This window comes from Eschscholzia californica, unplaced genomic scaffold (genome assembly GCF_041429995.1).
Source record: "Eschscholzia californica isolate CP2 unplaced genomic scaffold, dmEscCali1.0.p SCAF_1, whole genome shotgun sequence".
In the NCBI taxonomy this organism is placed as follows: domain Eukaryota; kingdom Viridiplantae; phylum Streptophyta; class Magnoliopsida; order Ranunculales; family Papaveraceae; genus Eschscholzia; species Eschscholzia californica.
This window is the reverse complement of record NW_028238198.1, coordinates 35,071,880-35,099,142: the sequence shown is the minus strand read 5'-3', so window position 1 is coordinate 35,099,142 and position 27,263 is coordinate 35,071,880. Positions and strand designations below refer to the sequence as shown.

Here is a 27,263-nt window from a genome sequence, read left to right as displayed (position 1 = left end):
AGGTTTGAGTGCTTGTAACAACAACACATACAACAACTGTTCGAGAGAGAGAGATCGAGAGTAGGTGAGAGAGATAGAAGGTTATTTTCTATTCAATACTGTCTTGGGATGAACTTGCGGGTTGTGTAAGTCGTCTTTCGTCTATCCTTCAATAAAGTTTTCTTGGTCGCCCGAGGACGGAGGTTTTACGCCGAACTTCGTTAATTTTGTTTGCATATTTAGTTTTGGCGTAGCTTTTAGATTAATTTTCATAATCGGATCAATTTCTAGGAAAGGTTTGATAGCTTCCGCGAACTTTTAATACTAACACGGCGGAAACCTAGTTATAGTAATATGCCAATAAATGTTCGCCAATTGGTTGCGCATCCACCCAGAAATTTGGTGGTCACAAGTTTGACTCACAGTGAAGATGGAATCCACTATTAATTGAATTGAGCGAAATGGCATAAACAAAATAAATAGTAGAAATGAGTGTTCATACAGCTAGAATGGTCTTGAGGGTATATGACTTTAAAATCCAAGATGTCTTTAGTGATAATAGTTAATTTATGTACTTATTCATTATATTTTCACACTATATTGAATGTAATGATTGTTGGGATCCATGACAAAAATTTGAAAAAAATATCATAGTAACATATTTTATATAATATAAGATATAATAATATCACATTAATTATTAATCTATTTATTATAATATATTTTACTTTCATTAACATGAAATCCATGAAGTCTATTATTGTCTATACAATGTCAATAGAGATTTCATTGAAATGATAAAGAAAAACTATGGACTCTCCATTGCCCGTCTTGATTGCCCCCCTGGTCCCCTCCCCTGTAAATGTATTTCAAAAATTAACGATAGAATCTCGTTTCGAAACAAACCTGCGACGTTTATATAAGTTTGAATGACGGTCATTAATCACATGCTACGATTTTGCGGTGGTCAAAACCGGCTTGATGATAGTCATGTGGCATGTCCATTAATAGACTGTGTTTGGCACGATCATATCTTCGTTTTGCTTGCATCTTCTAATATGGAAACCAAATTTCGACTCTATACATTCCGCGTAAATGCTATTTTTTCCGCGCAGAGCAGAGCTCAAGGTGTCAAGTTTACTTCTCTCATCAATTTTTTTTTTGTTGAGAGACTTCTCTCATCAATTGAGAAATTAGTATATAGCCAATACATGAAGCTAAGCTTGCAAATTGTGGTATGTCCCTATGTCGGGCCTAATCGGGCTTTATAACAAGACAGGCTCGGGCGGGTAGCCGGCACGAGGCTGCAATTCGAGCTCGCCCGTTTTTGCCTAACAGTACGGGCGGGTACTGCCCGTTAGCGGGCATCGGGTCCCGTTAACCATGGCGGGACACGGTAGCCGCAGGCGGATTCGGGGCCACGGGTCTTTCTCCCACCTCTAGAAATCACTCACCTAGCTAGAAGGTCTGGTAGTTTGGGGTACAAATACGAAATTATAAAATAAATAAAGCATCTACCGTATGATACAAGAGAACATGAAACAGATACTCTAAATCTTTTTGTTAAGCCATTTAAATGCGTTCTTCCATTTTTCGATCTTGGAACAAGTTCAGAGAAAATACAGTATGAAATTGAAAAAATAATCGGCAGAGCCAATAATATAAATTCTCGAGTTCAGAGAAAATACAGTATGAAATTGAAAAAAATCAGCAGAGCTAATAATATAAATTCTTGTACGATTGAAATATAAACGATGTAAGTATTTACTATATGAAGCAGATCAACCTTATATCAAAGCTCCAACTTGATTTGTGAGTTTGATGTGTCAGCATATGCCATTACTCTTTTCGGTAGACTATTTAAAACAAGAGAAATGTTGGTTGGAGCGACATTGGAATAACAAATGACTAGCGATTAGGGACTTAATACAAATCTTTGGAACTTAGCGGACTGAAAACAAAATATTTGGAAATCACTCTTTACAGCACGAGAGGGACACGCGTCACTCTTCTATTGAGTCGCTTTGGTGTCGCTAGAAACAGTCGCTCCATGTAGCATTACTCTTCATCTGGAATTTCATTGGGGGATATTGAGTTACCTCAGAGGGCTAATTGATAGTTGAGTTTACTTACAATTAACATCACAAATTGAGTTTATAGAAAATTAAGAATCAACCCCAAAAAGTATAGTTTTGGTGTGAAATCCGTCCTAAGTTGAAAAAGAAATCAGACGAAAAGTCAAGTTAGGGAGAAAAAAATATCTGAATTGTGCCTGACATGTCACATTGCAAAAACCAAACTAATGTAAAATGCCATTGATATGTGAATGTCAGCTGCAAATGGATATGTGCGGGCCACATAATATCAAATGACACGGCACATTTTGATAGTTCAATTACATTTCTGGTAGTGAACTGAGAGCCTGAGAATATGGTGATGAAGAGAGGACCGACAAAAAGAAAGTTCAAACTCAAATGATCATGTCATATATCAGCAGCTCGAGATTGAGACGGAAACTGAAGTGTGTTCAAACTTAATAGAATTGTCGGTAGAACAAGAAATATGTACAACCTTATCTTAGTATAGTAAATTAGGCCTTCTATTATCGATAAATATCATCCAACACATAGTATATATAACTTGTATTGCTAGTCCTAAAATCAACAAGTAAAAGGGAGGAGAAGAAAGGGTTACTACTGAGATGGATTTTGGACCAGCTTTGGATGAGTAGCTGCATAAACGGATGAGTTAGGGTCAGTCCTTAAATGGGACAGAAGTAGTTGCACATCTGGTCTTAAATGTTCCATTAGTTTCCCACATATAGTTAGTATCTCTGGTCTTGGTTTGCTGCTATTTTGTACAGGTCCTCCTTGTCCTTCATATAGGACAACATGGTGGCTGAAAAATACAGGAAAAGTGATTAGAGATGATGGGTTTGAATCGAAGAGAGCAATTAGAACTAATGATATAAGCGAAAGGATCGCGAAGGATCATCTCACAGGAAATCAATAATATCTGCTATTTCTGAAGCTTCAGCTGGAGAAGACGCCTGTGAGTTCCTCCCGAAGACGTCAGCCATTACATTGAATAGCAACGCTATGAACTAAAATATGAAAAACAAATAATGAAAATCATTATTGTAGACAATATGGGAAGGTAGATTGTTCCTTAAATATAAGACCACACACATATAGAACCGACTGATTGAAGGATTCAACAAGCAAAATTGGTCTTAACGGTGATATATTTGATAGAGATCAATATCTTGATAAAAGAGAGGGAACCATGAAATGTTGTCTGATTTATGTACCTTTATGAATGATTGGCGAGCAAAGGAGAGTCTAGGAAGCAATGGCCCCATTATGCGGAAAATTATTCTTAACATTGCCACGGAAGTTATGGGTCTAAGATGCTTAACGATTGCGTGTGTCCCTTCGAGCCATTCATGGGGAAGGTTACTGAAGAAAGAATGCAGCAAAGCAACTATATTGCCTGGAAATAAGACAGTTACATAATAAAGGTCAGCCTGACTTCATATATATATATAAAGAAATAATATATAAAAACAACTGCAAGTTTTCTATCAGAATTTCATTATCAATTAGGTCTCGTCGGGAAAACGCAAGAAAGGCTGAAAGCTCTAACAGCGACAACGTACCTACTTCCTAATGTATTTTCTATTTTTTTTTCTTGTTCTGTTGAAGAAAACTATCTTAAAAATACAGAACTTCATGGCACCAAGGTAAGAAATGGATGATATTTTGCGCTTAAAGTCATAAACTGAGACACTGAAGGCCAACAATAAAAAAATATTATATCACCTAAAAGTTTACCTATACCGAAAATACAAAATAAATCGAAGTGTTCAGTATCTAATTAAGATTTGAGAGACAGAGAGAGAGAAACCTATGCCAGTCGATGTGTTGTCTTGAGCAGCCCATGTTGGATCCAGCAAAGCATATCCAACAGCAGAGTTTAGCTCACTTAGTGATTGTTCTCCATCTGTGAGCCACCAACACTCTTTAATTACACGTGAAGCTTCTAAATAAAGCTGCATATGAAAATCTGGAGGAAGCTGAGCTAATAGAAGACCGCAAGCTTGGATCATCAAACAAGATAACTGTTGGCATGTATAACCACTTCTCGAAACAAAGTTGGAGGCATTAATCCCTGAACTTGAGGGATTTGATCTACTTGTGTTCATTGAATCTGTGCTTCCACCAGAAGGGGAATTAGGTAAAACGGAACCTTGACTAACAGCACTCTGTGCTCCTTGCAAGCCATTACTGGACTGAATCAGTGTCGATTGAACATGAACAACTATATTAACAAGTGCAGATACTATCTGAGAAGCGGGTACTGGGAGCGAAAGGATTTCAATGGCGGCGGTTTCCAGAACAAGCTGGGTATAAGTACCAGGATCCTGGATTTGATAAAATGGTTTCTGACCCTCCGAAGCATTTGTTGCACCTGACTGAGACGCTGCTGGTGTTTTGTTGTTTGAAGCACGAAGAGGAGTATTTGTAGAATCTCCCATTGGCCCGGATCTCGATTTGCAACTTAGAGGAGGTATAACTTTATTCACAATACCCAATAAGAGAGTCGCAAAATAATCTGGAGGTGGGCATGTTGCAGGATTTGATGAACCGATGTGCTGAGGGAATGATTCCGAAAATGGGATCTGGACAAAATCTGACAGTCAGAACAAGACAGAATAGAGAAGAGTCGAATAAGCAGAGATAAAAGTACTAATACCTTGGACAGATCAAGTACGCTTAGTATTCGTACAATCAACTTGCTTGGAAGATGACCATAAAAATATGCAAGAATATCGCGAACAAGTGTGAATCTTAGGGGGTGGTACGAGAGAAATTTAGAATAAACAACCAAAACTTCGTGAGCTATATCTGTTGCATCATTCTCGATAAGCCTATAAACGATTAAAGGAACTACTGGAAGCAAACGAGCTGCAATATCATCAAAGAAGGGAGGATACCTATTATGAACAATAAACAGAAGTCAGTGACGTACTTATACATGGTTGTATGTGTACTTCATCTAAATCATAAGGGACCATACTGGTAACTGTTCACACCAGAAATGCAAAATTGAATGAGTGAAAAGGCTGCATGAATATAAAACTAAATAGCATTATCTGCATGCACTTTAAAACTGAAGTAGAGTTAGTAAGTTTTGCATAGCTAAAAATGGCACTGACTAGTACCTCTATTGTCAGAGTTTCACAATTTTGAAGAAGACTGAGAATAGGCCCACATGGACCAAGGGAAGTCTCATGATCAAATAATAGTGTATCTCCCATCTAACTGCATATTTGTTTTGTTTGAGCGGTAACAAACTTAACATGGTATCGGATTTAAGCCCTACATGTAATAAGCCTAATAGCTGTATATCCTACAAGTAACATGCCCAATGCTTTTGATTTGGGCGCTAACGACAAGACACATGGGAATTGTCCCACATGGACTAAAGAAAGTTCCCGGGCCAACACTCAAAAATAATCAACATATAAATATACAGGACCTCTCCCATTTATTGCCATTTGGTTTTGAGTTGGATGTGTACCAACTCCACAAACACATCCTTCACAAGATCAGAGACTTTCTCCAATCAGCTTGATTGATGTTTTTGTTCTCAAATAACAAGTATAAAGATTGGTGCTTGACATATGTGTGCATGAAATAGATAGTAGTTTGTAAGTTATACCGCTCCTTCCAAGAAAGGTGATTCCCGAGAGCTTTCTGCAACTCAACACGCTTGTAAAGTCCTGCATGAAGCCAATGCTCGGGAAGCCCACGATTCATACAGAATAACTTGATTCTTTGTTGAAGTTCTTGCCTGTCAAGTAGACTTATCTACAAAATGGGTAAATATACTTCCCATAAATATAACTTTTTAAGTTTTCCATAACCATATATCTGAGTAGTGAGTAGATGAAAGCAAATATAGAGATTTGCACTTCGAAATAAAAACTGAGAATTTCAAGTAGAAACAACAAACAACTCCAAAACTAGCATTTAAAGGAATCTCCAGATACATCTGAATTCAATTTGAAAACCAACTCTAATAACTTGAGCATACCCAAAATTAAAATTGAAAACCAACTCTAGGATATAGTTTGAGCTGCTTTTACGTTAGGGTTGCTCAAGTTATTAGAGTTTTTTCCATTAAGAAGACTCAGAAACATACTAAGACCAGTAAACCTTACTACAGAAGTTACTTAGTACCCATAGATTGTTTTAGACACAAAGCATACCCAAAATAAAAAACATTATGGCCAAAACATTTCTCCTAACAGCTAGTACGAAAAAAAATACATAAGTTTGTTCTGAACTCTAAACAACTAAAAATAACAAAAAAGTAAATGAACTTTCTCCACGGCAATATTAGTAAAAGTATTGAGTGGATCAATGTGGGATGCATCATTGAAGATCAGTTTACATCATGACTAAGTAGTTGGTCTCGGTCCGGCCGAAGGCCAAAACCGACCGAGATTCTCGGCCTAGACAGCAGGTGTAGCTATTAGCTAATAGCCTACTACTAACACTGAGTAATAACTAATAACTAATAAGTACTAAATTTATTTATCTGGCTATTTATTACGTCATAATTCTCCGGATTATAAATATAAAATTACTTCAATCATTCATCTTCTTGTGTTCTTCACTTCTTCTTAGTTCTTAATTCAAGTTTGTACTATTTTTTCTAACTTAATAATTGTATTCCTAATCTACTAGAATAAAGTTTCTAAAGATTCATTGGGAATATAATAAGTAGTTAAGATATAAGAAGATAATAAATAGTAGTACACAATTAGGTTTAAGAGTTTCAAAAAAGAAGTTCCAAATAATTAGATATTGTTGTCTCGGCCGAGATAGCCGAGAAACTTGACCAAACCCTAACTCGGGGTCTCGGCCGAGTCTCGTCTCGGGAGAGGGCCGAGAGCGAGACGAGATCCAAGATTCTCGGCCCAGACCAACCACATAGCATCATGATCCCCTACTTGACGGAGTTCCAGCTCGAACTTAAACCATAAGGAAATACTTGATTGCCAAAGTAGAACCGCGCTAATTGTAGCTAAATAAGCCCGTGAGATGAATAAGACGAGGGGGCTCCCCATGTGTTTGAAACCACTCTAATGTGGACGTGTTTGCTGAAGCTTAATATGGAGGTTTACATGTGATAATAGTATCTACTTTCAGAGTAGAACCAAAGAACCCTTCACATATAAACAATAATGTAAAAGTCGACGTCTAAAGAACTAATAACTAACTTAATAATAACTTATAACTAGAACCAAACAAACCATCAGTGGTATGAAACAAAAAATATTAACTTATAAGTTGAACATAAACAAAATTCTCCCAACAGCTATTACGGAAAAATATGCATGAACATGTTCTGCACTCAGAAGAACTAATAAATAACAAAGAAAGTAAATGAATTTTCTCCATGGGAATAATCATAACTAATTAGCATTCAGGATCAGAATGGGGTTGCATTATAGGAGATCGGTTTACATCATGCTCCCCTACTTGACTAGGTTCCACCTCGAACTTAAACCACAAGGAAATATTTAATCGCAAAGTTAACCACGCTAATAATTGTAGCTAAACAAGCCCTTGAGATGAATAAGATGAGGGTAGCACCCTGTGAGTTTGAAACCACTACAATGTGAACGTGTTAACTGAATCTTAATATGAAGGTTCACATGTGATAATATTATCTAGTTTTCTGGCTAGAACAGAGTACCAAATAAACCTTAAGTGGTATGAAACAGAGAAATATAAACTTTTTAAGTCGAACTCTAAACTCAAATTACTAAAAGCTCTTCATATAGATTAGATTAATAACTAATAAGACATAAAAAGAAAATTAAAACTAGTAAACCTTGGCACCTTGCTACCTCAGATATGATGCCCTTTATCTTTTAGATTTAAATATACCGAAATATTTCTATTTCCATGCCTACAGAAATTTCTATTGATATCGAAATTTAACCAAGTTTCTCTCAACAATGCCTTTGACAAGGAAATAAATTTCGAAATATATCGGTCGAAATGATTGAAATATTTCAATTTCCATGTCTACCGAGATTTCCACCGAAAACCAAAATTTCATGCTTTGCTCTAAAGCAACATGTAAACAAACTAAAGTAACATTTAAACATGGTTTAAAAGTAAATAATTGGGTACATCGTAGGAAAACGATTTACATCAACGTCAGATTTTTCAGCTAACACATTTCAGTAGACACTACTCAACCACTTGTACAGCTTCAGCTATTCCTTTAATACAAAAAGTATATATAAAAGGAAGGTTGGTCTTAGTTAACATACCACAATTCGCAATGCGTGAGGATCGTCATCACGGTCTATAAGTGCTAAAAGCAAAATATCCAGCGGAAGTAGCTCATGTGTCCAAATAAAGAAAGCAAGGTTCGCGCTAGCTTTCACTAGAAGGTCCTGAAAGGGAACCAGAAATGAAGCAAAATTAGCCGCGACTTGTGAAATTCATAATCTTCCGAAAGTTTGAGACTGGAACCATAATCTTCAGTCCCCTTCAAACCCCATGATTACCCCTAGTAGGTATCTACATATAATGGTCCCCTGGGACTCGCATTTACTTATCAACAATTGCAATGAATAGACCTGTAGGAGATGTCCCTGCTGCATTTCCATATGAATATGATGAAGAAGAACATCAACCATCATGTAAATATTTGATGTCACTTCTTCAGGTGAAAATTCTCTCAAAACACGTCCCTGCAATTTAAGTACTTAACTAAGATATTAGTAGAAAGCAAAAGGATTAAGTTACAAAAGAACGTGTTTGCAAAAGTGAGACAAGTCAGCAGAGTCATACAAGGTTTAAGCTATTAATGCTTTCAGGGTGCCCTTGCATAAGAATCCAAGCACCAGCACACAGATATTGTCGATGCTGAGGAAAACTACGATTAATATAGGTCACAACATATGTCGGATCAGCTGAGGGCGAAAGCAGCTGTGTACATTGGTTAATGACAGTTGTCTCGGCCTGCCAAAGTAGGAAATGCATAATTGTGATGAAGTGGCATCTCCAAAAATTAAGATAAAAATCATTATCGTAACCTTAATCACAACCATTTGACCAATCTTAATGATTCATGTTCATCTCAGATTTCTGAAAAAGTGACAAGTACCAACATTTTTAGTAGGATATGTTGATCTTTAAATAACTTCTAACCTGATGTTTTCTCTAGAACAATGGGTTCAAAGATATTCATATTTAACTTTATCCATACAAACCTGCTGCCAGGCTTGAATGGACTGCCCTCGTTTGTCCATACGTCCCTTTAAAGCATCGCGAATAAGAGATGGAAAATAACGCAATGTCTTCTCTGACCACATGTGTTGACTAGTCGCCATTGCTTGCTCCAAAAGAGGTTGAAGGAAAACCATATGCTCGACCTCGCCAATGCCACGAGTCTTGATAGTGATGGCAAGACTGATTATTGTTACTCTATTTAATGTTTCTGTGAACTCAGTTGGACCCTACAAAAACAAGCCAATTATTTTACCAAAATATAGAAGAGAACTACATAGATTAAAGTCCACAACATATTTCACCTTCAAATCCTTTTTCACCAAAAAAACATCGCGTAGTGACAAGATGAGATTCATGCATAAATTTTCAGCCAATCTGAATACGCGGTGTTCTCCACGTTTCCCTTTTAGCATACAAATTAGTTTTGCAACATCATACATTAACCCCTTGCTTCTTCCATGGTACCTACAAAAGAAAGGACCGCCTTAAGAAAGAGCGCATGGAACAAGCTACAATCTTCAGAAGATGGTTTTGTTGGCAAGTACAGAAGCATTGAATAGGATAACAATAATTTTTAGTTAAGTGAAAGTGTAAATTCTAATTACACAGGGAAGTTTCATAAAAGAGAACACCTGTAAAGAGGAAGTAAACGATAGTTTAGTATTTCCAGCAGGAGTAAAGATACCCCAGGCTTGCTCAGTATGGAGGGATTCTTCTGTGCCAAACTCTGCAAGATAAGTCTGTTGGATGAAACTGAATGAAACATAGTCAACGACTAATAAGAAAAAAACAAAATGTGTTATGAAGGGAACTTCACAAGTGTATTTCCAACAAGGAATGAAATTTCGGTTTCGGTGGAAATTTCGGTCGGTCCAAAAGTGGAAGCGTTTCTTAGAAATGTTTCGGCCAGTGTGGAAATCTTACAAATCTACAGAAATGATAGAAATATGATGCAATTATGTATAACAAGATTATTAAACCATAATGAAGCATGAAAATGATGTTTAACTTTATCTATTAGTTTAAAGGAGTATTAACAATTACACAATTACTTCCGGGTGTAAATTGAATAACTTCTTGGCTATAACACCTAAACAATAACATTTTTACTGATAATAGTTAATAGTTAACAAACTGTGTTAGTTTGAGAATGTATCGTCAATTACACAGTTATATCATGGTGTTACTAAGATAAAATCAATTTAGGCAGTTAAGTCAAAGCGTAAATCATTCAAATAGATTTAAAAACCATGGAAAACATAACATAAAAAGCAAGAGAGATCTAAGAGAAATGAAGATAAAAAAGACGAAGGAAGGGATATGTTTCTAGTATTAGTCTCTCCGGTTTTTTTGCTAGATTTCTACTATGTCGGTCGAAATTTCCATCATTTCTGTGAAAATTTCGATCATGTCGGTGGAAACTATGCAGGAAATAGTTGTAAGTGTTATTTCGTGCACCTAATCTCATTTTAGGAAACGTTTCGCGAAATTTCGGTGAAATTTCGGGAAGTTTCATTCCTTGATTTCCAATAGTACAAACAATAACATGAAAACTAACAATAAGTAATTACAAATGGGATGTCCAAATTACTGATTAGAAATGGTTCATGGTTGATCTCCAAAATTTAAAAAATTGATGTAGACTAGGAATATAATTTGCCACTTAGCATCTCTGCACCTAAATTGTAAAAGAAGAAACTTTCTTCTCTTTCGCTGCTAAAGAAAGTGGGCCATGTGTTCAACATGTTCTCGTGAAATTGGCATTAGCAAACAAACAAGCACTCATGTTTGCTTGAAAATATATAAATAATGTGCATACACCAACTAAGAAATATCTCACTGGCCAACATAGAAGTAGATGAAATTACAGCGAAATGCGGCCGAAATAAAGATTGGGGGTGATTTAGCAACAATCTGACATATGTTTCCACCATTGAAATGCTCGGGATGACCTGCAAATAATTTAAAAGGAACAAAACTTAGAAGCTGGATATTACGTGATACAAAATTAACACTAGAAAGAAAGAGTTTCTTGCGAGACTAAAGCTTAACAACAAAATAAAGTTCATTTGCCCCAGGGTAGTTGCATCACAACTGATTTCCCTTTCAAAAAGAAAAATGAGAACATGTTATAGTTATCAGAAACCAGCATATGATAGTACTACTGGTTAAGAATACTCTTTCAGCAGCCAGATTACTACAGAATTTACCGACAGTAGGTTCACCCACTCTAAGTTGTTAGTGAGTCACGACTGACTACTCTTCATAACTGCCATACTGGAGAGAAGTCATAATTTTTCTCTTAGAACCATAGAATGCTGAGCACAAATCAAATGCATATACCCAATGTATTAGGGGGACACCTACAGAATTCCACAAAGTATATTATATGCAGTAGGGGTAGGCTAACAAATATTAGCTACCCGTCTACCAGATACAAAGTATCTCAAGGCAGATACTTATATACGTAGTTGACTACTTATGAAACAAGAAGATATGAAGATAATCAAAAAATCTGTACAAACTATGAAGTATGAACAGTAGCTGAAAGAAGAGGTAAAAGAGAAATCATTTGATGACTAGTCGGTATTTAACAGAATATAAAAGATGCTCTTTCTTCCAAATGGCTATGGAAGTCTGGCACTGAGAAAGAAGCATTTTGGAGATGAGCCATCAAAGACAAATATGGAGAACACAAATGTGGGTGAGAGTCGCAGAAACCAGAAGAGAAGTACGGCAGCAGAATGTGGAGAGGTATCCACACCAGACATCCAAGGGCGAAGCGCACCACTAAATGGAAGCTAGGTAGAGGCAACACGATTTGTTTTTGGATGATATTTCGTGCATGGAGATTAGCCGAGAAGACAGATTTCCAGTGATATACTCTATATCCAGCACAAGCAAGTGGCAGTACACTAATTTATGTCCACATCCATACAGGGTCTCATTTGGAACCTGAATATCATGAGAAACCTAAAAGAAAGGAAAATCCAGTCATGGCTGCGCTTCTTACAGTTCTAGAAGGATCACTGTTGCAGAAGCAGAGGATACATTGGTCTGGAAAGAGAAATAATAAAATGATGTTTCGACTCTTGGTGAAAAACTGTTACAAGATACTAAACTCGGACACCTTAGATAGAGACTTCCCCGTCAATCGTGTGAATTGGAGAAAGTCGATTCCCCCGAGGGTAAGTTTCACGCCATGGACAGCTGTGCATCAAAAACTTTAGACAGTTGACCAGCTTAGGAAACGGGGAGCAATCTAGATCAACAGATGTGATCTCTGCGGAGTGTGGGAGGAAAGAGTCAATCATCCCCTCATAAATTGCAATACTGCCTCGTACATTTGGAGCTACTACACGCATTCTCTGAATTTAAGCTGGTGCTACTCAAGAACCATTTGAGAGATTCTTGAACAATGGAAGAACCTCAAGAAACCAAAGGTGGGGGAGGGGGGGGGGGGGGGGGGGGGGGGGGGGGGGGGGTGGGGGGGAGTATGGAATCTGACCCCCCCACGGCCATTATGTGGTGCCTCTGGAAAGAGAGGACAAAAAAATCTTCAAGGAGAATCCCTTCCTAAGGCAGAAATCATAGATTGCACCAAGGGAACCTTATTCTATGGGGTAGGAACATCCTGTGAGTGAGATAAAAGGCCTACACGGATTTTTTTGTAACTGGGACTCCTAATTGGTTTCACTTTCACACATATATGTGGGATGTGGTCAAGGAATGAAACTTCCCGAAATTTCACCGAAATTTCGCGAAACGTTTCCTAAAATGAGATTAGGTGCACGAAATAACACTTACAACTATTTCCTGCATAGTTTCCACCGACATGATCGACATTTCCACCGAAGTTGTGAGAAATATCGAAATTTCCACCGACATGATGGAAATTTCGACCGACATAGTAGAAGTCTAGCAAAAAACCCGGAGAAACTAATACTAGAAACATATCCATTTCTTCGTCTTTTTCATCTTCATTTCTCTTAGATCTGTCTTGATTTTATGTTATGTTTTCCATGGTTTTTAAATCTATTTGAATGATTTACGCCTTGACTTAACTGCCTAAATTGATTTTATCTTAGTAACACCTTTAATATAACTGTGTAATTGACGATACCTTCTCAAACTAACATAGTTTGTCAATTATTATCAGTAAGAATGTTATCTTTTGGGTGTTATAGCCAAAAAATTATTCAGTTTACCCCCACAAGTAACTGTGTAATTGTTAATACTCCCTCAAACTAATAGATAATGTTAAACATCATTTTTATGCTTCATTATGGTTTAATAATCTTGTTATACATAATTGCATCATGTTTCTATCATTTCTGTAGATTTGTAAGATTTCCACACTGACCGAAACATTTCTACGAAACGTTTCCACTTTTGGACCGACCGAAATTTCCACCGAAACCGAAATTTCATTCCTTGGATGTGGTTCTAACTTAAGTTATTTGTTATCAGCCTACTAGTGTAGCCTGGCCTACCAGTACCAGAATTTGTTTGTAATCAGGCTCAACCATGTGTTTTATTCTTTACTTTGGATTTCTTATTAAATGTCTGCCTCTTTTAAAAACATATATCTTTTGTTAAACACAAGTACACAACCTTTAGAAGGTGCTTCTTAGATCAGATAATCATCATGAAATGAATTTAATGAAATTTTATCACAAAATATATATTGCATCATCCAAAAGTAATAATCTAACAGGCAAGAAATGAAGCACAATGAATTACTACTGAGAATACCTGGTTAATAAATATAGATTCTTCAAGTTGAATACTCAGCTTCATACACAAATTGATTGAAAGGCCAGATAACAGTGGCATTGGAATTGGGCAACATTCTCGCATTACCATTACTCTCTCATTTGTCTGCACATTTGATCCTGGTAACAGTTCTGTAACTCCAGAAGAGGTCAGCCAATTCATAACAGCTTCACAGGCAGGTTGTGCCATTGTATATGAAAGAACCCAAAACATTCCAATTGATCTATCATCCAAATTCATGTAATCAAGCATACGCTCTCCTACAATAAAAACAAAAATGTCTTGAGTCTGATATAGCTGTGGAGTTAGGAAAGATTGTACAATTACATCATGCTTCAACCGTGGCAAGAAGAAGTTGATCCTCGAATAGGATGTGATCAATTTTAAGAGGACTGCCCAAAAAAATTGTATTGAACAACTACACTTGTATAAAAATGCCAGTTATACGCGTTACATACAAGCATTATAAACAGTAGCCAAGGATCATAGTTACTCAGCCTCGCAATGGAGTTCCGCACGACATAAAGATCGTGAGAAGTTTTTTCATGACATTTTATGTGACTGAAGTTGCTCTGGTTAAATGCAACCATAACAAGAGCAGTTTAGACTTTAGAACTATAAATGTTGTCTTTTCTATTTGCCAGCCGTATGCTAATACAACAGCACCAGGGTACCACGATGAATAGCAGATCACTATTACGTATTTCTCAAAGTGGGAATGGTTTCAAGACGACTTCAACCAGCCACATGTCGCAAGACAGACTGTGAGATACCATCATACCAGTACAAACCTGATTTCTTCCATTCTAGTCACCCTGAGAAACAAAAGGGGTCTTGATTCATAATAATATGGTCTCAAGAAGTGAAGAACTAGCATGGGCCCCAAACGAATTAAGATATTGAAACATAATGAGAACATGAGAAGACAAAATGCATGCAATGAGTTACACATTAATAGCAGAGACAGGAATGGCACCAGATAGGCGAAGCGACAAGAAATATTCTGATTCAATTTCACTCTTAAATTAACAAAATACTGTCCCAGCACTTAACACAAATATACCTTTAGTCACTTGCTTCCACCATTCATCTATCTGCTTGCCTTTCTGAAGCTGCTCATGATTTAAATATTCTCTAATTGAAGTGTTGAACGACCAGATGCGAAGAGTCTGACTACTGCTTATAAAATCAAACAGTGTACTTTGAGGAGTAACATTATTTGGATCAGAGTTTCTATCTTCTTTATGAAAAGATAGGATCTTTCTTATACTTTCCACCTAACAAACAGAATTTCAACACAGAGTTATATTGCATCAAATGTAATAATTTGTGAAAGGGACAACGCCAATCCAAAGCATGTCGATGAGTAAGTTATTTTACTTGGGCTTACTATGAAGAAAAATAGGAAGACCTTGTAACTGTCTTCAGTCTTTGTTTTTATTTCTAGAACTCAATAAGTGGTATTATTCTGAATAAGATTGTTAAATAATCATTTACCGCAGCGAAGGGAATAAACAGGTAGCGGCCAAAAATGTACATGTCAAACCCATAAATCAGAAAGAGAATGAGCAAGGTATGTAATTAAAGTAAGGTTGGTGTGAACCTTCCTGGGGTCGGTATTTAGGGCACTCGTGACGATCTCAATACGAATTATTTGGGTAAGCAGCCAAGTGACATGATTACTCCGAAGAATCTGAGGATCACCCTTTAGAACTCGAGATGCAAGCCTATCCACAAAATCTAGAAAATCAATACAACCGCTCTTCATGAGAAAGAAAAATGTGTCTGAAAATATAAGCCACTCTTGCCAGCATAATGTATCTGCAAAGAATCAATTGAGAAGAAACCAGACTAAAATTAGTGGTAACATGGAAGGGAGGCCTATGAAGTATTAGGGTGCATATGTTTCTGTTTTATCTATTTTCAGACAGACGGAATTAGAGGAAATTCTAACGTGCCAAGGATTTACATCATGTGGAAAATGCAAAAAATTATATAAAGTTAAACTCTATTGCAAGGAATTGTCAACTTCAGCAATTCTCTGGTTATATCGATGGTTGCCACAGAAATCATTTCTCCTTTACAATGGCAGAAACTCACATATCAACGCTTGCCTCAATTAAGGTATCAAACTTTGAGTTAGGTATATCAGTATATGTTCTGGTCTCGCTGGAAAGAGAAATATTTTGTGGTAATAGTTTGGTTACGAATGGTGAGGAAACAAGTAAGAAAATAACATATATGTTGGATATATTATACTCCTTGACCTCTGCATCATCTCACGGTAGGCCCCATAAACAATGTAAGCAATTGCAAGATTAAAATAGTTTCTGTACTACGCAAGAAAATCAAGGATGAATATCTTCACTGTAACTATGGACTTGTATGTTATTGAAAAAGTTCACATCTGGGTTCTGCTATTAAAACTCTATTAGTGTGTGGTATCAATATTATAGGCAAAAAAAGATGAAGTGGTACTATTTAAAAGATGGAAGTGAATCAATTATTGATGTCTTGTCCACAAACAAAAGAAGTTAAAGGATATATCCTTAACTAACCAACACATCAGAAAACAGTTTGTTCTTTAACGAATTAGATAATGGAAGGTGATGCATAAAACTTGAAGATGAGGATGGAGATAAAATTGAATGATAGGAGTTTTACGAGGCATTTTTTGTCTCTTTACAGGCTACTATAAAATTGGGGTATTTTGCATTTCTCATTATATCAGAGAAGGATAGTTTAGTAACCGAACCTCTTTTCAATTGTAGTTTTTTGTAATTTTTTGCTGAAATTTGAAATAATATCCAATTTATTTAAGTTTTATACTCTTTTCTTCGACGGTTGGTAAAAGTTATTGTTCACTGAAGTGTTTGATCGCTTCAGTCAGTCAGGGATCAAATAAATACAAAGAAAAATTGGAAGTGAAATTTCCTGTCAGTTGACTGTGACTATGGAAATATTTTGGTCAGTTTGGTGGAAAACTGGAAATATGCCATATTCAATATAATAGCAGAAACGCCAAAATGTTTCATTCATATTTCAAACAGAATTAGGAAATAATGTTAACTTCAAATTTATGTCCAATTATATCAGGTAGAAAGTGAGGAATTATTGCCTGAACTTGTCAACTTCAGCAGTTCCATTGTTCTGTCGATGGTCCCTTCACAAATCATTTCGGAAGAGAAAACTGCACCAGGAGTTGGCCCTTGAGCATTATTTCGATAACTAGGGACCACAACAAGCACACGCCTCCACCAGTCAGGTGATGGGGTAGTACGAAGAGCATGTCTCACACAACGAAGAGCTCTTTCCCAGTCCAGGCTCCCTCTTTGAATAGAAGACGCAAGGTCCTATATCAACGTCGTAGAAAGGAAAACTACTCAATAAACAAGCCAGTCACAACTCACAGGCCTATCAAATGTTTATAAACTCGCCCTAAATCAAGCAGCAATAATTGACGTATTCCTAGTAAGTTCCTTCAAGAAAAAAAAAAAAGACAAATTACTATTAAATCTTACAAATTACCATCTGTTACCAAGTATCCATTCTCAAAATTGAGGCGAATATATATACTGTTGGTAGGTCGGCCGAGTTGTCACTGGCAATTTAATCTCAATATATTAGTTTGATCTTATTTTGGTAAATACACTTACATACTAACTTTTATTCTTACAAACTCCAAAATGCTAATTAGCCTCTAAGGAAAGTTCTACCTCTCTCTCGTACTACCAAATCTTTACGTATTATCAACGAAGCACACAATGAACAACCACAAGAACAGTCTTATTAAGGGTAACTTATATTCTGGGGAGTTAGAAAATATAGATTTCAGTCTTCTTCCTAGAAAAATCAATTTCCAGGCTATGCGCCTACTTATCAAAGACATCTTAAGGAGCTGAAATATTATCCATGTTACAACGATGCACATGGATACCAAATTTCAAAATTATGGGATAAAGTTATCCCTTTCATTAAGCTCATGTCTATTGGACTCTAGTCTAGTAATCCGCGACACAACGTGATCGAGATGGATGGCAACACCAGCCATTAAGGCATATGGATGGAATAGTCCCACATTGCTCGCAAGAGTGTCCAGAGACTGGGCTATAGATGTATGCTCAAGCTTAGTAAGTACCGAGGCCTTTTGGGTGGGCTCGTGGTGCCTTCGCCAAGAATAAAACCATGTACCGTGAGGTGGTCAAAGCGGGGACAATATCGATAACTCCTAAGGCTTGGGGCGTTACAATGGAAGACGTCAAAGAAGGATTCTAAGACCCAAATTCTGATGTAGCATGTTCTAGATGAAGGGTCCACCTTGGACCTTGAATTATGTGGGCCTAATCCACATGCGTCTTTGCGGAACTGCTGCTGCTTTCTAAATATTACGGTGGTCAAGTGTGGTCAAAAGTATTTAACGTCCTTTAGAGTCCTAACTCACAAGAGTTTAGTCATTGCCTAAGTGTAGTATTCAGCTTTCTAGTTTTTGTGATGCAAACCCGCCCTTAGGTGTGATATCTAAGGCATCAATAAGTGATTTCTAGATTCTACTTGTGTGCAAGGAATGAAACTTCCCGAAATTTCACCGAAATTTCGCGAAACGTTTCCTAAAATGAGATTAGGTGCACGAAATAACACTTACAACTATTTCCTGCATAGTTTCCACCGACATGATCGACATTTCCACCGAAGTTGTGAGAAATATCGAAATTTCCACCGACATGATGGAAATTTCGACCGACATAGTAGAAGTCTAGCAAAAAACCCGGAGAAACTAATACTAGAAACATATCCATTTCTTCGTCTTTTTCATCTTCATTTCTCTTAGATCTGTCTTGATTTTATGTTATGTTTTCCATGGTTTTTAAATCTATTTGAATGATTTACGCCTTGACTTAACTGCCTAAATTGATTTTATCTTAGTAACACCTTTAATATAACTGTGTAATTGACGATACCTTCTCAAACTAACATAGTTTGTCAATTATTATCAGTAAGAATGTTATCTTTTGGGTGTTATAGCCAAAAAATTATTCAGTTTACCCCCACAAGTAACTGTGTAATTGTTAATACTCCCTCAAACTAATAGATAATGTTAAACATCATTTTTATGCTTCATTATGGTTTAATAATCTTGTTATACATAATTGCATCATGTTTCTATCATTTCTGTAGATTTGTAAGATTTCCACACTGACCGAAACATTTCTACGAAACGTTTCCACTTTTGGACCGACCGAAATTTCCACCGAAACCGAAATTTCATTCCTTGCTTGTGTGACACTAGTACTTATCTATCTTATTATATAAATGTTTTCAAGTCCTTGATCAATCCCTTTTCCCTTTTCTTGTCCTAAACGACAATGACTTTCCCCGAAAAGTTACAGTAATTGTTCTTGTTATTTAGAATAGTGATGGGGGCAAAACTAAAATAACGTCCTTAAAACCACTTGTTTTTTCACATAAAGAATCTACTACAGCATAATTTCTTCTTGACAGACATTTTAAACTAATAACCTACCTGTTATAAGAAGTATAATCTACAGATAACTAAAATTTGTTGTTTTAGGGTGACACAAAAAAGAATAAAATGAAAAGAGAAGGGAAAAAAAAGGAAAGTTCATGAAAAAAGGCTACCACCTCTCCGTGTAAGGGTTCTCCTAGAACACTGGGATATGTAATTGGTGAATATCGCAGGTTTGTCGATGGTTCCCCTGCAATACTAGGATAAGTTTGAGATAAAACTCGATATGTACCAAAAGTTGGGCAGTGAATCTGCTGATCTGACATTTGCATATGCATAGCAACCATATCTCGTCTCCTGTGGATTTCCAAAATAAGAGTAAATAAGGCTTCATCATCAGGAATGTTTTCAATGAACTGCAAGCCACTGCGAAGTAATTCATAGAAAGGAACCCGACATATATCTTCGTCAACCAACAGCCAAATGACATCAAGACAACTATGTAACCATTGCCTCAGAGATCTGTCAGGATTCCGAACTCGTGCACCATCAAATTCGTCAACCCCTTGGTGTATACGATCCCAGTTGATCAACCAATTTAACATATGGGAAAATATGTCTGCATGAGTAACTGGCTTTAAGTTGGATTCAAGCCCAGCTAAAATAATCTTGCAGGATACCTGACGTAGATGGCTGATAGCAGTATCTCTAAGTGATGGATTAACCCTCTGTCCTGAGGAGGAAATAGAAGAAGATTTTACGGGCGATCCATTTGCACAAGCTGATGGTTCTGTGGCAGACTGAGCAGGAGATCCAATGCCGTGCATCGAAGGCAGAGGGGATGCAGGATTTGAAGGATGAAAAGTAGAAGAATAAGGAACTGCGTTCGAAGACGGCATAATCAAAGATTGTGCTAAACCACTGGATGAAAGGGCAGCAGGTCCTTGATGACTCCCTTCTCCAAATGAAGTCTCTGCTGAAGAGACGGAAGAAAGGAGAGAAGGCAAGAACGTGTCCCAGTTTACATAATCTATGCTGTACAATCTACGTACCGCGAAAAGAAGAAACTCTGCTCGTGGTATGTGACTGCTATATTGCACAACTAAAGAAGTAAGAACTGACTCAGTCGCCACACGAAGTTGCTCCTGATCCTGCAAAATATGCAAATATGGATATAGCAATGTAATCTTTCTTTTGTTTTCAATTGTTTCTCCTTTCGATAAAAATCATTATTCATTAATAATTCAAGCAGAAATAACCCCTTTAACTACCATGGAGCTTTGGAGCGTGGAGCCTGTGCTTGTTACCTAGTGCTCTGCCAATATGGTGTCCAGAGTTTTTCTCTAATATTCATCTTCATTCCTACTGGTTTATACAGTCTTTAGTCTCGGTTAGTATATCATGCCCCCTCTTCAACTTCAACTATTTATTTCTCCATATTTTCGTTAACAATTTACTATCAAAGAAACTCACATATATATATATATATATATATATATATATACACAATATATCAAGGATTGAAATCTCAGACCCATTCATCACATGCCCTCCCGATTGTTTGCTTCTTTATATTATAATTTATTGTGTGCCCAATAATCAGTGCATATGACATTAAAAGGTCCTCACTGTAAGTATCTCTATCAGATCATTTGAGACCCCTTCATCTTACTGCTCGACAATCCTAACAAGTCCAAAACCAGAGCTAGAAAACATTGTTCAAACTTCAAAAACAGAAAGAAGGTTAAAATCATCTTATACATTCACAACTAAGAGCGATAAAAACATTTAGAGAGTTAATAGCGAGCTCTTATCTATAAGCAAGAGTTACTTCAACAATTCAAATGGATGTAAAAATAGCTTTGTACTACTACACTCATGAATCTGAAGGAAAGGGTTTAACATCTAGTATAGAGTCACTAGGATCTAGAAGGATAGTTTGGTCTTTCTGAAAACGCAGTTACAAAATACTAATTTTAAGAATTAGATACAGTACTAATAGGGTGCAAACCCCAACATAAGGTAGTTTTGTTATTGTTAAAACTTCATTATCCATTAAATGCAAGACTTGTGATGTCTTTTTCCTGATTATTTTTTCTTTACAAATCAGTCATTTGTCATTCAAAGACCTCGTTCTAGTTACTAATTTAAACTTAGTTTACCTTATTACCTCTTAATCAGGTTAGAGTTCCCACTTTCAAGCACTTTAGAGCCAGTCAATACGAGTGGACATCCCGCCTACACTTTGCTTAGATGGTGTTTCATTAGAAACTCTAATATTCTATTTTTCCTTTCATTATTAATATTATTATTAAGTTAAAGTGAGGCAGAAATTCCCTCAGACATTAACAACATAATAACGTATGGAAATCGTGAACTGTCCTTGTGACTGTTTTTCGTTGTGAGTCATGACACACATGAAATTACTTCTCCTTCCTCTCACCCAAACAACTTCACGATGTTTATGGGAGAGTAGTCCCACCTTGACAAAGCAAATTCTCGTGACCAAGGATTAGTCATGGCCTAACAATACAATATCTACGGCCTCTCCACTCCTTGCCAATTGCTATTCAGTTGGATGTCCACAAACTAATAGTTTCTCTAAATTTAGTAAAAGCTGGATTTCGAAGTCTAATAGCGTTTCTGTTAAATAGGAGAACTAATAAAACATGGAAATGGGGATTTTCATGGACAAGATACAACATTAACAAATTCAAGACTTACTGGGAACTGGCTCTGAATTTGCTGAAAATCAAAAAGGAACTGCTCATCTGGTGGAGGAAGCTCTCTGTTAAGAGCAGTTACCCTCTTTTGATATTTGTTCCTAAAAGCAAATTTTTGTTCAGAAAGAATAAATGATCAGAATATTCACTAAAGCAAGTAAATTTAAACAAAGTTCATAGTGATCAATTGAATTTTTGACTTAAAGCAAACAACTTTTTCTCACTCAATCACTATTTCACTTGTTGAAACCTAAACCCCCAAACTCAAATTAAAAATGGTTACTGAGCAAATTAAACGATGAAAGAAACAGTAGAAGAGGGAAATAACAATACTTACGGAGTTTCACCAATTGAGTCTTCAGAAATTTGGCGCGAATTTCTCTGAAGACAAAATGAAGTAAATACAAATGATGATACATCTTATAGAGGTAGAGAGAGAGAGAATGAGGGTTTGGGAAAGTTGCATACCCCAAGGTAGAGGTTGAAGAGATCAATAATGGCAGTACGAGCAGGTTGGAACTGGTAAGTTCTAGGAGGAGCTGGTCTCTGATTTTGATCCATAATTTGTTGTTCCCCACTTCAAGTTGGCGATGATGAAGAACTGATACAGTCCAAGTACTGAGAGAGAAAAAGATGAAAGAAACAGTTTACATAGGAGAGAGAAGTTGCGAAAAGGGTGTAAATTGATTTCCTTTGGGGAAATGGCCTAATAGTGGAGGGAGGGGGGGCACCCTTCAAAATCTACATTGGTTATTTTTTTTTTTTTTTTTTAGCAATGTTGCTTCAAATTATTCAAAATCCTAAAATACATAAAGACAAGGAGATACTAATAACTAAAGAAGTGAAAGAAGTAAAAAAAGAAAAGAAAGAGATAGTGAGAGTTTCTTTAATGATATCCCCACATCTCAACTACAACTACTTTTGCCATTTCTAGTTATCTTCAATTGAGTTTCAAGTTTCCATTCATTCACTTTTTCTTCAATTGATTTCAGCATTGTCCAAGCATTAAAATTTGAAACTCTTATACTTTCTGTCCCATTGTTGAATACATAAAGATGAGCTTCATTATCAATAGCCAATTTTGGATACATTCTAGCACTTATACAAGCTTTTCCTTCCCCACCAAAACTCTCCACTACAGAGTGATCTATCAAGGTTCTAAGTGAAAGTTGTTCATGGAGAGGATCCACATTCACAAAAGCTCCATAGGTAGTTTTATCTAGTCCTTGATTCAAAGAAGACCTGCTTTGATCACTACACATGAGTACTATATATCTCTTATGACCTTTGAATACTCTAAAGAAGATAGCTGTCTGTTCTTCCAAGTTTTTCGATGCCAAGACTAAAAGACCAAATGGTACTAAACTTCCTTTAATTGATGCTTCTTTTTTACTGCATAGTAGTTGAGCATTTACCCAACTTGGGTTCAAATTTTCAGCTCTCTCCAAATTTGATAGTTCAAATTTTTACCTCTACATCTGCTTGGGAAGCCTTTACTCCAAGAACTTGAACTAATGATCCACCTTTAAGCTCTGTAATAGGCAAATGGACTTGGTTTTCTCGAAGCTTTTCGATCTCTACAATTGGCCATTGGACTAGTTGCTTTTGGGTTTTATCGAGCCAAAGACTCCGAGGAATTGCCTGAATTCCAGCCCATCCCTTCTTTATATCTTCGATAAAACTTTCGGATGATTCATTTAGCCAACCCCACAAGATTCTTCGGTTCTTTGAACTGTCAAAAAATGTTTTCGAAGCATAGAATTTTCCATAATCATATCCAAGTCCTGAATCATTATCTATAGACTCAATATCTGGGATATACTTATCCTTTTCATGATAATATTTTCCAACCGTGTAGTAGTCGTGTTTAGTATCGTCTAAGCTCAGTTTAAGCACATATTTAACATTTTAAGTCATTAGAGAAGTGTCGGCTCCATTTTTGCTGTTAAGAAAGACAGGAAAAAAGTCCGGACATTCCCACATTCCGGTTCTTGTTGCCGAATGGATTGGGTGTTGTGATTTGACCCAATGTACAAAATCTTTACTTCTATAGAGAAACGCTAATCCTCGACGTTTTCTTTTGCTTCCGACAAGTAATCTCCATCTTCCATCAAGACCTTTCCAAGCAGTAGTTGGATCTCTGAATGAAGTTGCATTGATTCCATTCATGGTTGTCCAAGCCATGACAGGATTTTGAGGTGATTTAATCCATTCTCTAAGGAAAATATCAGACAAGTTTTGCGGTACTGCTAAGTTTTGTGATTGACGGTTTTGCTCATCATTTCCGGTGTAAATAATGACGGGTTTACCCCCAGGAAGTATCGTAGCGGACCCAGACCAACACCCGTTTATGTCATATGGTTCATTTCGTTCTAAAGCAGGCTTATGGTGAACCCAATTTACAAGATCGGTTGAGGTAGCGTGAGCCCATATTATATTACCCGAAACTGCACCAAATGGATTGTACTGATAGAAGAAATGGTAAATTCCCTTATAAATCATTGGTCCATTAGGATCATTCATCCAATTTTTTGAAGGTTGGAAGTGAAAACCAGTTCTGTGAGGTTGATTTTTCATTGAAGTTGGATAAAGGTATTGAAATGATTCAAGATTAGAGTAAACAGGATGAGAAGATTCAACTTCCACACCATAACTAAGAAAAACAAAACAAAAACAAATGAAGAAAACAACAGAGTCAGCCATGACTAGAACTCACCCTTCGAAGATTCTAATGAGAACCCACAACACAATAAGGGTATTTATATTGATCGACTATCGAACTCTACTTGATCCGATAGGATATCCTGTGCACATCATAGAACAAAAATGTTTATAATGTCTACAATGACAAGAAAAGTAAAAGAAGTTTCAAACTTTCAATGTTATGGTAGTGGGGTAGTACTAACACTAAAAAACTAGACGACTAACACGCAAGATGCGCGTGATTCTTGATGTTTCACTATCAACTTTGTTCAACATAAGAGTTTAGTCATGGATGTAGAAAGTAGTGAAGTTCTTACTAAAGTGAAAAAAATGGAGAAACTAGAAAAAAGAACAAAGGGAAAAAAACATTCAACTTTAAAATCTACATTGGTTATGTAGGAAGAAAGTTGGTGAAATAGAAACATCTGCTTTGATTCCTTATTAATAACCATGAAATAATCATCTTAGGGTGATCTTTTTTTCGACGGATGCTACTCTTATACTCATACTACATGACCAATATAGCATCTAGATCGAGAATTCGATACATCATTATTCTGATCCTTCACACGAATTACTCTTAATAGCGAACTCGTGAAATGCATTTGTTTATCGTAAATGATGGTGTTGGAAATTAGCTTCCTGGATTTCCTAAAAAAAATTTACCTTGTAACGTTTTAATTGCGCCTTCTTGCTGTTACGATGACTTGGCGAGTCTGTTTTGAGCATTGGTTATAAATTAAGAGGGGGTAGCCAATGATGACTTTGAATGACATTCCAAAGTCTAAGAATGGAGCGGCATTCAATCACGGACATTTCAAAATCTGTAATTGTTCGAGACATTCAATCACAGACGTTTTAAAGTCTGGAAATGTTTGAGGCATTCAATCACAGACATTTCAAAGTCTGCGAAGGTCAGTGGCATTCGCAAATTCATGGATGGTGGATTTGGGCTTCCATTGACATCTTGGTAGATTCTAGTGCAAAACTAGAACCAAATTTATCAAGGGTTATTTAGACATTGACCCCAAGTTATTTCGCAATATTAAGACAATTTTAGGACTACACCCCCAAAATAAAAATATGTATGAAATTCACTTCCAATCTCGATTTTTCAGTCAAACATTAGTAAAGTGGGTCGTGTTTCAACCACATGCATGAGTTTTTATATATTTTTTTTTTTTTTTTTGAAATTAGAATCCATTACATGATACCGAATTACAAAGTTTAGAGCCCGTGAGGGGAAGGTTAAAATAACAATATCCACACAGGGACTAAATAGTAAAGAAAGTTAACAACAAAGATAAGAATCAACTCTAAATAATTTCGAGGACCTAGGGCGGATGAGCCAAAACATGGGCCTCTAAGTTAGCTTGTCTCAGACAGAAAGAAGTACGCACGTGCAGATCACATGAGCGTGATCTAAGACCGTCGATTAAATGACGGATTCTCCAAGGTGGATCAAGATCGATGGCTTCGATTAAGTTCAAAAGAACCCTAGCATCTCCTTCAACTATAAAACTAAGGAATAAATTTTATATTATAAGTAACAAATCTAAAACTAAGGACTAAATTTTATATATAACGAGTATATATCTGAGATCTTTTCTAATCACTCTAAACAACTTGACTTATTAGACGACTAAATATAGGGGTCACCTTTTTTATATGTTTTCCATCGTTAGCCTATCTACTATATCTAGCCAGACAGGTCGAACCCGTCTTTGACTTCGGGTGACATATTTTCCTTAATATTTCTAGCTTATTGAAATCAAGTTCTCGGAATAATTTCGAGTTCATGGACCAATCACTTTCTCTAGATTATGGAATTTGAGATCTTATATTCTTATAATGTCAGATTAGGATGAATTTTTCATCATAAAACTATCTTTGAACACCTATAAAAATAAGAGGGAAATGAAATTCCACGCAAACTACTTTATTGGTATTTGCGAAAGAACTGAGAATGTGAGTCAGCCCTAAACATATTTTTATTTTGGGAGTGTAGTCCTATTACCCGTAAATAGTTGGGGTTCAATGTCTAAATAACCTAAATATTTATTAAGGGTATTTTTGTCACAAGTCACGTATGTGGTTCACGTATGTGGTTCATTGACATTTTGATGGTTTCTATTTAAAATTAATAGTTTTTTTTTAATTATTTAGCGTGTCTTGAACCCCTGACCTCTAGGGTGGAAGACTTATTTAAATTAATAGTCAATACCAATAATGGTAATTAATAGTAATTATTAATAGTAGGATTATTTCTATTATCTAGGGGTGAGCAACGGTCGG

The 27,263-nt window shown here is 36.4% G+C and overlaps 1 protein-coding gene and 1 pseudogene across 2 annotated transcripts; both read right to left on the bottom strand.

The window, feature by feature from the left end:
• Window positions 1-2,442: 2,442 nt before the first annotated feature.
• On the bottom strand, window positions 2,443-23,609 carry LOC147566371 (mediator of RNA polymerase II transcription subunit 23-like). Of its 2 annotated transcripts, XM_086652866.1 has the most exons (22): window positions 22,734-23,040; window positions 22,603-22,646; window positions 22,267-22,366; window positions 20,595-20,693; window positions 19,719-20,422; window positions 17,197-17,431; window positions 15,682-15,899; window positions 15,142-15,355; window positions 14,058-14,338; window positions 11,171-11,254; window positions 9,935-10,029; window positions 9,605-9,767; window positions 9,284-9,529; window positions 8,862-9,032; window positions 8,648-8,761; window positions 8,336-8,461; window positions 5,704-5,852; window positions 4,735-4,975; window positions 3,886-4,660; window positions 3,290-3,471; window positions 2,979-3,082; window positions 2,443-2,877 (listed from the first exon to the last, which is right to left on the bottom strand). In XM_086652866.1, the coding sequence occupies exons 5-22, from the start codon at window positions 20,367-20,369 to the stop codon at window positions 2,673-2,675; spliced, it is 4,254 nt and encodes a 1,417-aa protein (XP_086508992.1). In that variant the 5' UTR covers window positions 20,370-20,422; window positions 20,595-20,693; window positions 22,267-22,366; window positions 22,603-22,646; window positions 22,734-23,040; the 3' UTR covers window positions 2,443-2,672. The 2 variants fall into 2 exon arrangements, with proteins under 2 accessions (XP_086508992.1, XP_086508991.1); XM_086652865.1 differs by having other exon boundaries at window positions 19,719-20,693; window positions 22,734-23,609.
• LOC147566370 (beta-fructofuranosidase, insoluble isoenzyme CWINV1 pseudogene) lies at window positions 23,171-25,057 on the bottom strand (annotated as a pseudogene).
• Between the last annotated feature and the right edge of the window lie 2,206 nt (window positions 25,058-27,263).